This window comes from Oncorhynchus kisutch, unplaced genomic scaffold, assembly GCF_002021735.2.
Source record: "Oncorhynchus kisutch isolate 150728-3 unplaced genomic scaffold, Okis_V2 scaffold1956, whole genome shotgun sequence".
Classification (NCBI taxonomy): Eukaryota; Metazoa; Chordata; class Actinopteri; order Salmoniformes; family Salmonidae; genus Oncorhynchus; species Oncorhynchus kisutch.
This window is the reverse complement of record NW_022263901.1, coordinates 16,967-31,526: the sequence shown is the minus strand read 5'-3', so window position 1 is coordinate 31,526 and position 14,560 is coordinate 16,967. Positions and strand designations below refer to the sequence as shown.

The 14,560-nt window shown below is 46.2% G+C and overlaps 1 protein-coding gene across 1 annotated transcript; it reads right to left on the bottom strand.

The window, feature by feature from the left end:
* Window positions 1-1,093: 1,093 nt before the first annotated feature.
* LOC116368561 (polysialoglycoprotein-like) lies at window positions 1,094-14,005 on the bottom strand. Its single transcript, XM_031819213.1, has 5 exons — window positions 13,873-14,005; window positions 13,633-13,698; window positions 13,399-13,482; window positions 12,618-13,263; window positions 1,094-1,956 (listed from the first exon to the last, which is right to left on the bottom strand). Exons 1-5 carry the CDS (start codon window positions 13,970-13,972, stop codon window positions 1,182-1,184), a joined length of 1,671 nt encoding a protein of 556 aa, XP_031675073.1. The 5' UTR covers window positions 13,973-14,005; the 3' UTR covers window positions 1,094-1,181.
* Window positions 14,006-14,560: the final 555 nt, after the last annotated feature.

Here is a 14,560-nt window from a genome sequence, read left to right as displayed (position 1 = left end):
TCCTCACCATAAGGTGATCGTTCTCCTGTATGAGTACAGCAACTGCAATTAGAAGGCATCATGTTAATGTTACTACTTAGCTTTGGCTGTTGGAGGTCCTGACGAACCATGTCCAGATAAAGCGTCCGGAGTATGAGGATTCTGTGTTATGCACTATAGCCCGTTACCATATGTGATTTAATAGTATCTGCTGTTGGCTTGTGAGGATGTATGGGTTATGCAACATAGCTGACTTGAACCCTTGTTAACAGTTTCAGGGCCATGGGCCTTTCTCATGATGGAAAAATACATAACATGAAGGCCGGACCTGTGCAATGAGTTGGGGGGGGCACATTCAGAACGTAGTGTTGCGAGAACAGTCTTGTTAGATAACAGGAGCCAGGTGCCTGATCACTGCATATCTACACAGCTACAACGACTGACCGCTGAAGCGCTTAGAGGGCTGGGACCAGCCTCTGCGCCAACAATCAACGATTGGGCGTGGTTTAGACTCACCCAGCCTAGTCTCTACTCTGACAGGCCGGCTCGGAAGCAGGAACTACTTCTGTCAGAGTATATTAAATATCTTTGTCAGGAACAAGTCAGTTCTGTTTTGCCCTGCGAGGTGGGACAGAGAGCCCGTATATACGAAAATTGCATTTACCACTTACTGCTTAGCTAATAAAAAATACATAGCATACGTCGGTGCCTCATTTTTATATTTTTCCTGATACCAGATTCGAATTGACGCAACCCTGACACGAGGGGAAAAACCAAAATATAAACGGTAATTATAAAGTAAAAACCGTAAAGTTGTCATGTAGCAAAGTAGGCAACAAAACACACAGCAACACGTAAACAAGTCTGCAAGTTGTGACCGGAAATGGCGTCAAAATGCTGTTTGAGGTATCATGTGATGCTACTAGCATAAATGGACCAACACTGAGCAAATGTAGCTTAAGTCAAATGGTAATTTAAAACACAGGGGTCAGAGTAATATTGCTGGCGCATGGATATAATGCAAAATAAATGTTGCCATCACCCCAGTTACTCAAGTCAGGTCATAGACCTCAGCTCCAAGTAGGAACCACCAAAACAATACAGAGGACACAAGTATTACAGTTAATGTTTATTTGAGCCAAAACAAGCAAATGCAGTTACACACTGGACTAGAGTACCCGTTAACTATTGCATGTCCCACGTCAGATATCCATGGCGTCGTCGCCGGACGGGCCGGTGGCAGCTTCAGAGGTGGCGTCGTCACCGGACGGGCCGGTGGCAGCTTCAGAGGTGGCGTCGTCACCGGACGGGCCGGTGGCAGCTTCAGAGGTGGCGTCGTCAGAGGACGGGCCGGTGGCAGCTTCAGAGGTGGCGTCGTCAGAGGACGGGCCGGTGGCAGCTTCAGAGGTGGCGTCGTCAGAGGACGGGCCGGTGGCAGCTTCAGAGGTGGCGTCGTCAGAGGACGGGCCGGTGGCAGCTTCAGAGGTGGCGTCGTCAGAGGACGGGCCGGTGGCAGCTTCAGAGGTGGCGTCGTCAGAGGACGGGCCGGTGGCAGCTTCAGAGGTGGCGTCGTCAGAGGACGGGCCGGTGGCAGCTTCAGAGGTGGCGTCGTCAGAGGACGGGCCGGTGGCAGCTTCAGAGGTGGCGTCGTCAGAGGACGGGCCGGTGGCAGCTTCAGAGGTGGCGTCGTCAGAGGACGGGCCGGTGGCAGCTTCAGAGGTGGCGTCGTCGCCAGACGGGCCGGTGGCAGCTTCAGAGGTGGCGTCGTCGCCGGACGGGCCGGTGGCAGCTTCAGAGGTGGCGTCGTCGCCGGACGGGCCGGTGGCAGCTTCAGAGGTGGCGTCGTCGCCGGACGGGCCGGTGGCAGCTTCAGAGGTGGCGTCGTCGCCGGACGGGCCGGTGGCAGCTTCAGAGGTGGCGTCGTCGCCGGACGGGCCGGTGGCAGCTTCAGAGGTGGCGTCGTCAGAGGACATGTGCCTCAGCTTCTCCTCAGAGGACAGGGCATCATTTGCCGGAGAACTACCATGGTTTGGAGAAGCTTGGGATTCTACTTCATTGGTCTCTAAATACTCTTGAGAAAAAACAAAAGGAACAGTTGGGTATTCTACAGCAACACATCTGTTCTACACGGTCTAGGCCAAATTGCTAATCGAATTTTGAGCAACATGAAGCCAACAGTTTTCAAAGTATATGTTTCAGGCCGTACCTTCTCTGGTTTGTTTCGCGTCAGACCCTATGGATCGGAGCAAGGCCAGGGCATGCACAATGGAGACGTCATTTGATGACAGCTCTGAAAAATTTAGGTTTAGGTACACAAGCAAAAGGTTTGACAACATTATTTAGACTGAGTTACTCTATGCTGTTGAATGAGTGTCAAACACAGCAGCACCATAGACAGTGACAAAGAACATAGCTAGAAGGGTTGTGGAAAGAAACACTTACCTCCAAGTCTCCTCTGCAGAGAGACTTGATCTTGCTTCTGGGACTTTCCAACAGGGTAACAAGAAACTGAGGAGAAAGTGTTGACAGAAGTTGAGTTCACACAAAATAGCTACATATATTAATAGCAGTGAAGAATAAAAGATGACCAACGCGGAAGATACAGACAGTCAAATATTAATACCCAACTTATAAAGTTAAGCATATTTACCAAACAAATCCCTTAAACATTAGTGAACCAACCTTTGACAACCCCCACAGTCATCACAACGAGCAGCAATTCTCTCACACCTCCCATGATCATGAAAATAGTCTGTGTTATCAACAGGTAATGTCTTCCCATGGCCTGTATGAGGCTTATATAGGCCACTAATGACCGTTTACCTGACAAACATGGCTTAACGATCAATTAACAAGCTTGATTGAGTTGTTACGTTCAGATAGAAATAGACCATGTAGAACACATGTTGATTCTTATCAAGTTGGTGGGCAGGCAATCTTTTCTACTCCATATATTGCATTTATATCTGTAATGATTAACCCTAATGGTCTCAGATCAGCAGTAGAAAGAAGTAGGCCTAATTATTTTAGGTGTAATCTTCAAAGATATTAGGGGGAAATAAACACTGTACCCAAATCCACGTTTTACAATGCTCCTGGGAAATGGGTAGGCCTCCACCTATAGTCCTTCACAGTTTTACAGCTGTGATATATTTATTTATTTACATAGATCACATACATAAATAAATATGATAGCTGTAGGTAGCGTTGAGATAAAATTCCCATATTCTATTGCTACTAACATAAATCCTAATATATCATGTTTTCCTCATTTGCTCTGTAGGAGGTTCGTCATATGAAGGACATTCAAGTGGATGTGACCCCTAACCTGCAATAGGGGCTCAGTGAGGTGACAGACATCCTGTAATGGATCTCCAGCTAGTGTCTGAGGACCTGGAGAAGGCTGTGTCTACAGCTGTGGGGCAGGACAAGCATGGTAACCTAACCTCACTGTATGAAGGATTTTATTGTTATGGATAGTCATCTCCAATCTGTTCAAATATCACTGTTGTTGATAACACACATTACCAAAATGATTCACACTTGTCTTCCTATTTCCACATAATCTGTCATGGTTCCCCACCCCAACAGGGCATAAAACCAACCTCTCTTTATTGCTACTGCTAATACACCCAAATCCAACAGCGTTCGAGTATCTTATTGCTTTTCTTCTAACCCTGAATGGCAACATTTTATCCTAGTACACAAGCATGTCACTTTATCAATCCACACCCACTCTACTGCCGCATGGCCACTGCGGCTGAGACTTTCACCCTCTCGTTACAGGTATAGCAGGTAACCAACCCCACCCGGGTCTTACCCCCTAGGACTTACCCTTTGCAGGTACCTGCCTGCTCGGGCTTACCTTCTGGGACTCAACCTATTCCGGGACTCGACCGGTCGTAATACAATGGGACTACTGAATAAGCTCAGGCTTTCTAGGTTCGTACCCTATAATTGGTTCAGCCTACGACTCTCATCTCCCCAAGATGCCAGAATTAGTGATAACGGGTGTAGGAACTGTGCCTACCTTGTTTCTGTTTCACTGATTCGGAATCTCTAGTTCGACTGCAAATCGCGGTGAACCCTGCTCGCAGTGCCAACTGTTAGGTTCTAATTCTCAGAGTAAAAACTCGACGGACACTATGAATGCTTGAACCAAGTTTATTCTTCCCAGAGGGTCAAGACAGCTGCATTAGACAAAAAACATATTCACACAAGCACTGATATTTAATCCTCTCTCCTATGCTGAGTCTCCTCCTACACATCTAAACAGTCAATGCATCTCTGTTGCTAGACAGAACCTTAGTGATATCTGTTCTTCCTCACTTCATCTGACCTGACCGCTACCCCAAAGTGCTCACTCCTCCCCAACTCAAGGCTGACATGGTGATTGGTACCAGACTGTGTCTCTTCTCATCCCAGAGGATCCCACCCATAGGATGCCTGATGGCTAACAAAAACATATCCTGACATAATGTAAACGTTATACATTAAGCTCTCTCCCTCAGTGACATGAATTCGTAGATTTCATATTCTCAGAACCCAACAGTAGGTTTTAAGGTGTGGCTGCATGTTTGTCGTGGACGCATCGTCACTCTTGATGTTCTTTTTCCAAGTCTGAACTGGCCGGTCTTCTCTTTCCTCGACTAATTGAAACCTCAGGGACAGACATCCTGAACGAATCTGATGTCAGAGCTCCCATCAGCCCTCTACACCTCGCTGTGAGTAAAGCCTACCAGCTCCTGTAGTGGTCTCCATATGACAAATGGCACCCTATTCCCTATTTAGTACACTACGTTTGATCAGATCCTTATAGGCCCTGATCAAAAGTAGTTCACTACATAGGGAATAGGGTGCTATCTGGGATGCAAGCATGGTGTAGATTTTCCACAGGAAGTTGACTGTCCAGACAGACTCACACACCATATTCCGATCTATTCCTGATTAGTGTAAAATACATGCATATTCCACACAGTGATGATGAGGATGATTTCCTTATTTTGCCATTTGAGTTAATCGTAATTGGCTGTACGCGCTCACACACAGAAAGAGAGGGGGAGGCTTGTTCTGATCTAGGGATGGGGCCATTGAAATACTAGGGATGGCTTTGGTGTGGGATCTAGCATGGAATATAAATTATGCCCAAATATACCTATTATGATTCCTTATTATTTAATTGATTATAAATTATTCAAATCCATTCTTGTCTCCCCTCCCTTCCCTTCCTCCTAGGCGGTGACTTTTCACGAGGAGTGCAGCACAGTGCCAGCTTCCTGGTTCGGGAAGGTAAGGGGCGGAGCCATGTCCACCTGGTGGCGGCGTCCGGACACATCGGGATACTGGGGTGGCTCCTACACACCGCCCAGTCAGTGTGGACCCTCCCCGTCATCACAGACAACCAGGGCTACACGCCACTACACTTGGCCTGCTACAACGGTATGTACTGGACAGAGGGACAGCGAAGTGGGCCAGAGGCCACAAACAAATACACACATAAACATAGCGTGTCTTAAATCACCACAGCCAGCTTCAGGAGGGCACGAACCGAGACAGTCCGCACAGGAACCTTAAGAGTCCCTCAGACAGAGAGAGAGAAGAGGGAGGGATAGGGGGAGGCACAACAGGCCCACACTCATCCTCTCATACCACCAGGTTCCCTTCCAGCAGATACTGCACTTCAGAGGAACTGCTGCTGCTATACCCCATCTTTACCTTTACCCACAAAGGTCCTAAACGGTAGAAAGTGTCCGGCCAACAGACAGACGCACACCTTATGACGGCAATAACCTGTAGTCCAAGGGGATAGTAGCACTTCACTGAGAGCAAAACAGACAGGGACCAAAAGATGTGGAAGAAGCATTTTCAAAACCTGTTTTGACTGTAGAAATTGGGCTGAGTGTTTGTGCTGAGAAAAGACATAAGGAGTGATGTTTCATTTAAGTTTCATGAGAGTGATTGTCATGTTTATCCGCACACTAAGACAGTCAGAACGCACCTAGCCTCTTGTCTGTAATCCATGTGGGAGGAGGGGAAATCATACATTCTGTATGAACAAATATTTTTATAAAATCATTCATGTCTTTTTTTATTCCCACAGGCTCTGTGGGAATAAAAAAATGGTAGCATTTGCTCTGATGAGTAATTGTAAAGATTTAATGCATCCCAAAAGGAACCCTATACTGAATAGTACACTACTGTTGAACAGGGTCCATAGGGTTCTGGTCAAAAGCAGTGCCATTTAGGATGCTGGTATGTGAACAACAGGACTTTTTGATGGGACATATTACATTATTAAACCTACCTGTCCTTTGGCCTCTAGAAAGTAAATGATTCATTAATGTATTCTTTCTTGTGATATTTATGTCATCATTTTGTGCCTTCGTTAGTTACTGAGGGGAGGTTAGGAGAGTAGGGGCACCTGTATGAGCGACGAGAGCTGGTTTTACATGTAAGCATTCACTAATAGGAAACCAAGTCAGTTAGGAGAGAAGACTAGTAGACACCCAGCAGAGTAATTGAAATGCAAGTTGTCAACCGTGATATTAGTTAGCACTGACACCATTAACCCCGATTCTAGCAACATCCTCATATGTACCAACCCCAAACACTCAGTTACACAACCATCAAGTTAAAATGAACTAGAACCCATTCCACATCATGTCAAATCAAAATAACATCAAATGTATTTATATAGCCCTTCGTACATCAGCTGATATCTCAAAGTGCTGTACAGAAACCCAGCCTAAAACCCCAAACAGCAAGCAATGCAGGTGTAGAAGCACGGTGGCTAGGAAAAACTCCCTAGAAAGGCCAAAACCTAGGAAGAAACCTAGAGTGGAACCAGGCTATGTGGGGTGGCCAGTCCTCTTCTGGCTGTGCCGTGTGGAGATTATAACAGAACATGGCCAAGATGTTCATAAATGACCAGCATGGTCAAATAATAATAATCACAGGCAGAACAGTTGAAACTGGAGCAGCAGCACGGCCAGGTGGACTGGGGACAGCAAGGAGTCATCATGCCAGGTAGTCCTGAAGCATGGTCCTAGGGCTCAGGTCCTCCGAGAGAGAGAGAGAAAGAAAGAGAGAAAGAGAAAATTAGAGAGAGCATACTTAAATTCACACAGGACACCGGATAGGACAGGAGAAGTACTCCAGATATAACAAACTGACCCTTGCCCCCCGACACATAAACTACTGCAGCATAAATACTGGAGGCTGAGACAGGAGGGGTCAGGAGACACTGTGGCCCCATCCGATGACACCCCCGGACAGGGCCAAACAGTAAGGATATAACCCCACCCACTTTGCCAAAGCACAGCCCCCACACCACTAGAGGGATATCTTCAACCACCAACTTACCATCCTAAGACAAGGCCCGAGTGTAGCCCACAAAGATCTCCGCCACGGCACAACCCAAGGGAGGGCGCCAACCCAGACAGGAAGATCACATCACCCCTCCTAGGCACGGTATGAAAGAGCCCTAGTAAGCCAGTAACTCAGCCCCTGTTAATAGGGTTAGAGGCAGAGAATCCCAGTGGAAAGAGGGGAGCCGGCCAGGCAGAGACAGCAAGGGCGGTTCGTTGCTCCAGAGCCTTTCCGTTCACCTTCACACTCCTGGGCCAGACTACACTCCATCATATGACCCACTGAAGAGAAGGTTGAGACCGGGTTTGCGTCTCTCACATGGGTAGGCAGACCATTCCATAAAAATGGAGCTCTATAGGAGAAAGCCCTGCCTCCAGCTGTTTGCTTAGAAATTCTAGGGACGATTAGGAGGCCTGCGTCTTGTGACCGTGTAGGTATGTATGGCAGGACCAAATCAGAGAGATAGCAGTAAAACCTTGAAATCAGCCCTTGCCTTGACAGGAGGCCAGTGTAGGGAGGCTAGCACTGGAGTAATATGATATATTTTTTGGGTTCTAGTCAGGATCCTATTTAGCACTAACTGAAGTTTATTTAGTGCTTTATCCGGGTAGCCGGAAAGTAGAGCAGTAGTGCATTGCAGTAGTCTAACCTAGAAGTGACAAAAGCATGGATACATTTTTCGGCATCATTTTTGGACAGAAAGTTAGATTTTTGCAATGTTACGTAGATGGAAAAAAGCTGTCCTTGAAACAGTCTTGATATGTTCTTCAAAAGAGAGATCAGGGTCCAGAGTAACGCCGAGGGCCTTCGCAGTTTTATTTGAGACGACTGTACAGCCATTAAGATTAATTGTCAGATTCAACAGAAGATCTCTTTGTTTCTTGGGACCTAGAACAAGCATCTCTGTTTTGTCCGAGTTTAAAAGTAGAAAGTTTGCAGCCATCCACTTCCTTATGTCTGAAACACATGCTTCTAGCGAGGGCAATTTTGGGGCTTCACCATGTTTCATTGAAATGTTCAGCTGTGTGTCATCTGCATAGCAGTGAAAGTTAACATTATGTTTTCGAATGACATCCCCAAGAGGTAAAATATATAGTGAAATCAATCGTGGTCCTAAAAACGGAACCTTGAGGAACATCGAAATTTACAGTTGATTTGTCAGAGGACAAACAATTCAGAGAGACAAACTGATATCTTTCCGACAGATAAGATCTAAACCAGGCCAGAACTTGTCCGTATGGACCAATTTGGGTTTCCAATCTCTCCAAAAGAATGTGGTGATCGATGGTATCAAAAGCAGCACTAAGGTCTAGGAGCACGAGAACAGATGCAGAGCCCCGGTCTGATGCCATTAAAAGGTCATTTACCACCTTCACAAGTGCAGTCTCAGTGCTATGATGGGGTCTAAAACCAGACTGAAGCATTTCGTATACATTGTTTGTCTTCAGGAAGGCAGTGAGTTGCTGCGCAACAGCCTTTTCTAAAAATGTTGAGAGGAATGGAAGATTCGATATAGGCCGATAGTTTTTTATATTTTCTGGGTCAAGGTTTGGCTTTTTCAAGAGAGGCTTTATTACTGCCACTTTTAGTGAGTTTGGTACACATCCGGTGGATAGAGATCTGTTTATTATGTTCAACATAGCTCTTTCAGTAGTTTAGTTGGAATAGGGTCCAGTATGGATCTTGAAGGTTTAGAGGCCATGATAATTTTCATCGTTGTGTCAAGAGATATAGTACTAAAACACTTGAGTGTCTCTCTTGATCCTAGGTCCTGGCAGAGTTGTGCAGACTCAGGACAAATGAGCTTTGAAGGAATACGCAGATTTAAAGAGGAGTCCGTAATTTGCTTTCTAATAATCATCTTTTCCTCAAAGAAGTTCATGAATTTATTACTGCTGAGGTGAAAGCCATCCTCTCTTGGGGAATGCTGCTTTGTAGTTAGCTTTGCGACAGTATCAAAAACGAATTTCGGATTGTTCTTATTTTCCTCAATTAAGTTGGAAAAATAGGATGATCGAGCAGCAGCAAGGGCTCTTCGATACTGCACGGTACTGTCTTTCCAAGCTAGTCGGAAGACTTCCAGTTTGTTGTGGCGCCATTTCCGTTCCAATTTTCTGGAAGCTTGCTTCAGAGCTCGGGTATTTTCTGTATACCAGGGAGCTAGTTTCTTATGAGAAATGTTTTTAGTTTTTAGGGTTGCAACTGCATCTAGGGTATTGCGCAAGGTTAAATTGAGTTCCTCAGTTAGGTGGTTAACTGATTTTTGTCCTCTGGCATCCTTGGGTAGACAGAGGGAGTCTGGAAGGACATCAAAGAATCTTTGTGTCATCTGTGAATTTATAGCACGACTTTTGATGTTCCTTGGTTGCGGTCTGAGCAGATTATTCGTTGCAATTGCAAATGTAATAAAATGGTGGTCCGATAGTCCAGGATTATGAGGAAAAACATTAAGATCCACAACATTTATCCCATGGGACAAAACTAGGCCCAGAGTATGACTGTGACAGTGAGTAGGTCCAGAGACATGTTGGACAAAACCCACTGAGTCGATGATGAAAGCCTTTTGGAGTGGGTCTGTGGACTTTTTCATGTGAATATTAAAGTCACCAAAAATTAGAATATTATCTGCTATGACTACAAGGTCCGATAGGAATTCAGGGAACTCAATGAGGAACGCTGTATATGGCCCAGGAGGCCTGTAAACAGTAGCTAAAAAAAAGTTATTGAGTAGGCTACATAGATTTCATGACTAGCAGCTCAAAAGATGAAAACGTCTTTTTTGTTTGTTTGTACATTTCAATTTGCTATCGTAAATGTTAGCAACACCTCCGCGGGATGCACGAGGGATATGGTCACTAGTGTAGCCAGGAGGTGAGGCCTCATTTAACACAGTAAATTCATCAGGCTAAAGCCATGTTTCAATCAGGCCAATCACATCAAGATTATGATCAGTTCATTGACTATAATTGCCTTTGAAGTAAGGGATATGACATTAAGTAGCCCTATTTTGAGATGTGAGGTATCATGATCTCTTTCAATAATGACAGGAATGGAGGAGGTCTTTATCCTAGTGAGATTGCTAAGGCGAACACCGCCACGTTTAGTTTTGTCCAACCTAGGTCGAGGCACAGACACGGTCTCAATGGAGATAGCTGAGCTGACTACACTGACTGTGCTAGTGGCAGACTGGCTAACAGCCTGCTGCCTGGCCTGCACCCTATTTCATTGTGGTGCTAGAGGAGTTAGAGCCCTGTCTATGTTGGTAGATAAGATGAGAGCACCCCTCCAGCTAGGATGGAGTCCGTCACTCCTCCGCAGGTCAGGCTTGGTCCTGTTTGTGGGTGAGTCCCAGAAAGAGGGCCAATTATATACAAAATTCTATCTTTTGGGAGGGGCAGAAACCAGTTTTCATCCAGCGATTGAGTTGTGAGACTCTGCTGTAGAGCTCATCACTCCCCCTAACTGGGAGGGGGCCAGAGACAATTACTCAATGCCGACACATCTTTCTAGCTGATTTACACGCTGAAGCTATGTGGTGATCTCTGACTGTTTCATCCTAATATCGTTGGTGCCGACGTGGATAACAATATCTCTATACTCGCCAGTTTGAGCTTTAGCCAGCACCATCTTCAGATTAGCCTTAACGTCGGTTGCCCTGCCGCCTGGTAAACAGTGTATGATCGCTGGATGATTCGTTTTAAGTCTAATACTGCGGGTAATGGAGTCGCCAATGACGAGAGTTTTCAATTTGTCAGAGCTAATGGTGGGAAGCTTCGGCGTCTCAGACCCCGTAACGGGAGGAGTAGAGACAAGAGAAGGCTCGGCCTCTGACTCCGACTCGTTGCTTAATGGGGAAAACCGGTTGAAAGTTTGTCGGCTGAATGAGCGACACCGGTTGAGCATTCCTACAGCATTACCCTCCAGAAACCGTGAGAAAGTTGTCCGGCTGCGGGGACCGTGCGAGGGGATTTATACTAACGTTACTATCTGTACTTACTGGTGGCACAGACGCTGTTTCATCCTTTCCTACACAGAAATTACCCTTGCCTAACGATTGCGTCTGAAGCTGGGCTTGTAGCACAGTTGTATCCTCACCGTAAGGCGATCGTTCTCCTGTATGAGTACAGCGACTGCAATTAGAAGGCATCATGTTAATGTTACTTAGCTTCGGCTGTTGGAGGTCCTGACGAACCATGTCCAGATAAAGCGTCCGGAGTATGAGGATTCTGTGTTATGCACTATAGCCCGTTACCATATGTGATTTAATATTATCTGCTGTTGGCTTGTGTGGATGTATGTATGTGTTATGCAACATAGCTGACTTGAACCCTTGTTAACAGTTTCAGGGCCATGGGCCTTTCTCATGATGGAAAATACATAACATGAAGGCCGGACCTGTGCAATGAGTTGGGGGGGGCACATTCAGAACGTAGTGTTGCGAGAACAGTCTTGTTAGATAACAGGAGCCAGGTGCCTGATAACTGCATATCTACAACGACTGACCGCTGAAGCGCTTAGAGGGCTGGGACCAGCCTCTGCGCCAACAATCAACGATTGGGCGTGGTTTAGACTCACCCAGCCTAGTCTCTACTCTGACAGGCCGGCTCGGAAGCAGGAACTACTTCTGTCAGAGTATATTAAATATCTTTGTCAGGAACAAGTCAGTTCTGTTTTGCCCTGCGAGGTGGGACAGAGAGCCCGTATATACGAAAATTGCATTTACCACTTACTGCTTAGCTAATAAAAAATACATAGCATACGTCGGTGCCTCATTTTTATATTTTTCCTGATACCAGATTCGAATTGACGCAACCCTGACACGAGGGGAAAAACCAAAAATATAAACGGTAATTATAAAGTAAAAACCGTAAAGTTGTCATGTAGCAAAGTAGGCAACAAAACACACAGCAACACGTAAACAAGTCTGCAAGTTGTGACCGGAAATGGCGTCAAAATGCTGTTTGAGGTATCATGTGATGCTACTAGCATAAATGGACCAACACTGAGCAAATGTAGCTTAAGTCAAATGGTAATTTAAAACACAGGGGTCAGAGTAATATTGCTGGCGCATGGATATAATGCAAAATAAATGTTGCCATCACCCCAGTTACTCAAGTCAGGTCATAGACCTCAGCTCCAAGTAGGAACCACCAAAACAATACAGAGGACACAAGTATTACAGTTAATGTTTATTTGAGCCAAAACAAGCAAATGCAGTTACACACTGGACTAGAGTACCACGTCAGATATCCATGGCGTCGTCGCCGGACGGGCCGGTGGCAGCTTCAGAGGTGGCGTCGTCGCCGGACGGGCCGGTGGCAGCTTCAGAGGTGGCGTCGTCGCCGGACGGGCCGGTGGCAGCTTCAGAGGTGGCGTCGTCGCCGGACGGGCCGGTGGCAGCTTCAGAGGTGGCGTCGTCGCCGGACGGGCCGGTGGCAGCTTCAGAGGTGGCGTCGTCGCCGGACGGGCCGGTGGCAGCTTCAGAGGTGGCGTCGTCGCCGGACGGGCCGGTGGCAGCTTCAGAGGTGGCGTCGTCGCCGGACGGGCCGGTGGCAGCTTCAGAGGTGGCGTCGTCGCCGGACGGGCCGGTGGCAGCTTCAGAGGTGGCGTCGTCGCCGGACGGGCCGGTGGCAGCTTCAGAGGTGGCGTCGTCGCCGGACGGGCCGGTGGCAGCTTCAGAGGTGGCGTCGTCGCCGGACGGGCCGGTGGCAGCTTCAGAGGTGGCGTCGTCGCCGGACGGGCCGGTGGCAGCTTCAGAGGTGAGGTCGTCAGAGGACGGGCCGGTGGCAGCTTCAGAGGTGGCGTCGTCAGAGGACATGTGCCTCAGCTTCTCCTCAGAGGACAGGGCATCATTTGCCGGAGAACTACCATGGTTTGGAGAAGCTTGGGATTCTACTTCATTGGTCTCTAAATACTCTTGAGAAAAAACAAAAGGAACAGTTGGGTATTCTACAGCAACACATCTGTTCTACACAGTCTAGGCCAAATTGCTAATCGAATTTTGAGCAACATGAAGCCAACAGTTTTCAAAGTATATGTTTCAGGCCGTACCTTCTCTGGTTTGTTTCGCGTCAGACCCTATGGATCGGAGCAAGGCCAGGGCATGCACAATGGAGACGTCATTTGATGACAGCTCTGAAAAATTTAGGTTTAGGTACACAAGCAAAAGGTTTGACAACATTATTTAGACTGAGTTACTCTGCTGTTGAATGAGTGTCAAACACAGCAGCACCATAGACAGTGACAAAGAACATAGCTAGAAGGGTTGTGGAAAGAAACACTTACCTCCAAGTCTCCTCTGCAGAGAGACTTGATCTTGCTTCTGGGACTTTCCAACAGGGTAACAAGAAACTGAGGAGAAAGTGTTGACAGAAGTTGAGTTCACACAAAATAGCTACATATATTAATAGCAGTGAAGAATAAAAGATGACCAACGCGGAAGATACAGACAGTCAAATATTAATACCCAACTTATAAAGTTAAGCATATTTACCAAACAAATCCCTTAAACATTAGTGAACCAACCTTTGACAACCCCCACAGTCATCACAACGAGCAGCAATTCTCTCACACCTCCCATGATCATGAAAATAGTCTGTGTTATCAACAGGTAATGTCTTCCCATGGCCTGTATGAGGCTTATATAGGCCACTAATGACCGTTTACCTGACAAACATGGCTTAACGATCAATTAACAAGCTTGATTGAGTTGTTACGTTCAGATAGAAATAGACCATGTAGAACACATGTTGATTCTTATCAAGTTGGTGGGCAGGCAATCTTTTCTACTCCATATATTGCATTTATATCTGTAATGATTAACCCTAATGGTCTCAGATCAGCAGTAGAAAGAAGTAGGCCTAATTATTTTAGGTGTAATCTTCAAAGATATTAGGGGGAAATAAACACTGTACCCAAATCCACGTTTTACAATGCTCCTGGGAAATGGGTAGGCCTCCACCTATAGTCCTTCACAGTTTTACAGCTGTGATATATTTATTTATTTACATAGATCACATACATAAATAAATATGATAGCTGTAGGTAGCGTTGAGATAAAATTCCCATATTCTATTGCTACTAACATAAATCCTAATATATCATGTTTTCCTCATTTGCTCTGTAGGAGGTTCGTCATATGAAGGACATTCAAGTGGATGTGACCCCTAACCTGCAATAGGGGCTCAGTGAGGTGACAGACATCCTGTAATGG

Bases quoted from the DNA above. Each gene is read 5' to 3' on its own strand.
- LOC116368561 (XM_031819213.1), bottom strand. From the start codon at position 13,972: ATGGGAAGACATTACCTGTTGATAACACAGACTATTTTCATGATCATG. The intron at 13,264-13,398 runs GTACGGCCTGAA...TTTTTTCTCAAG, and splicing joins CGCGAAACAAACCAGAGAAG to AGTATTTAGAGACCAATGAA. The intron at 1,957-12,617 runs GTCCGGCGACGA...GGAGAAGCTGAG, and splicing joins TCTGAAGCTGCCACCGGCCC to GCACATGTCCTCTGACGACG.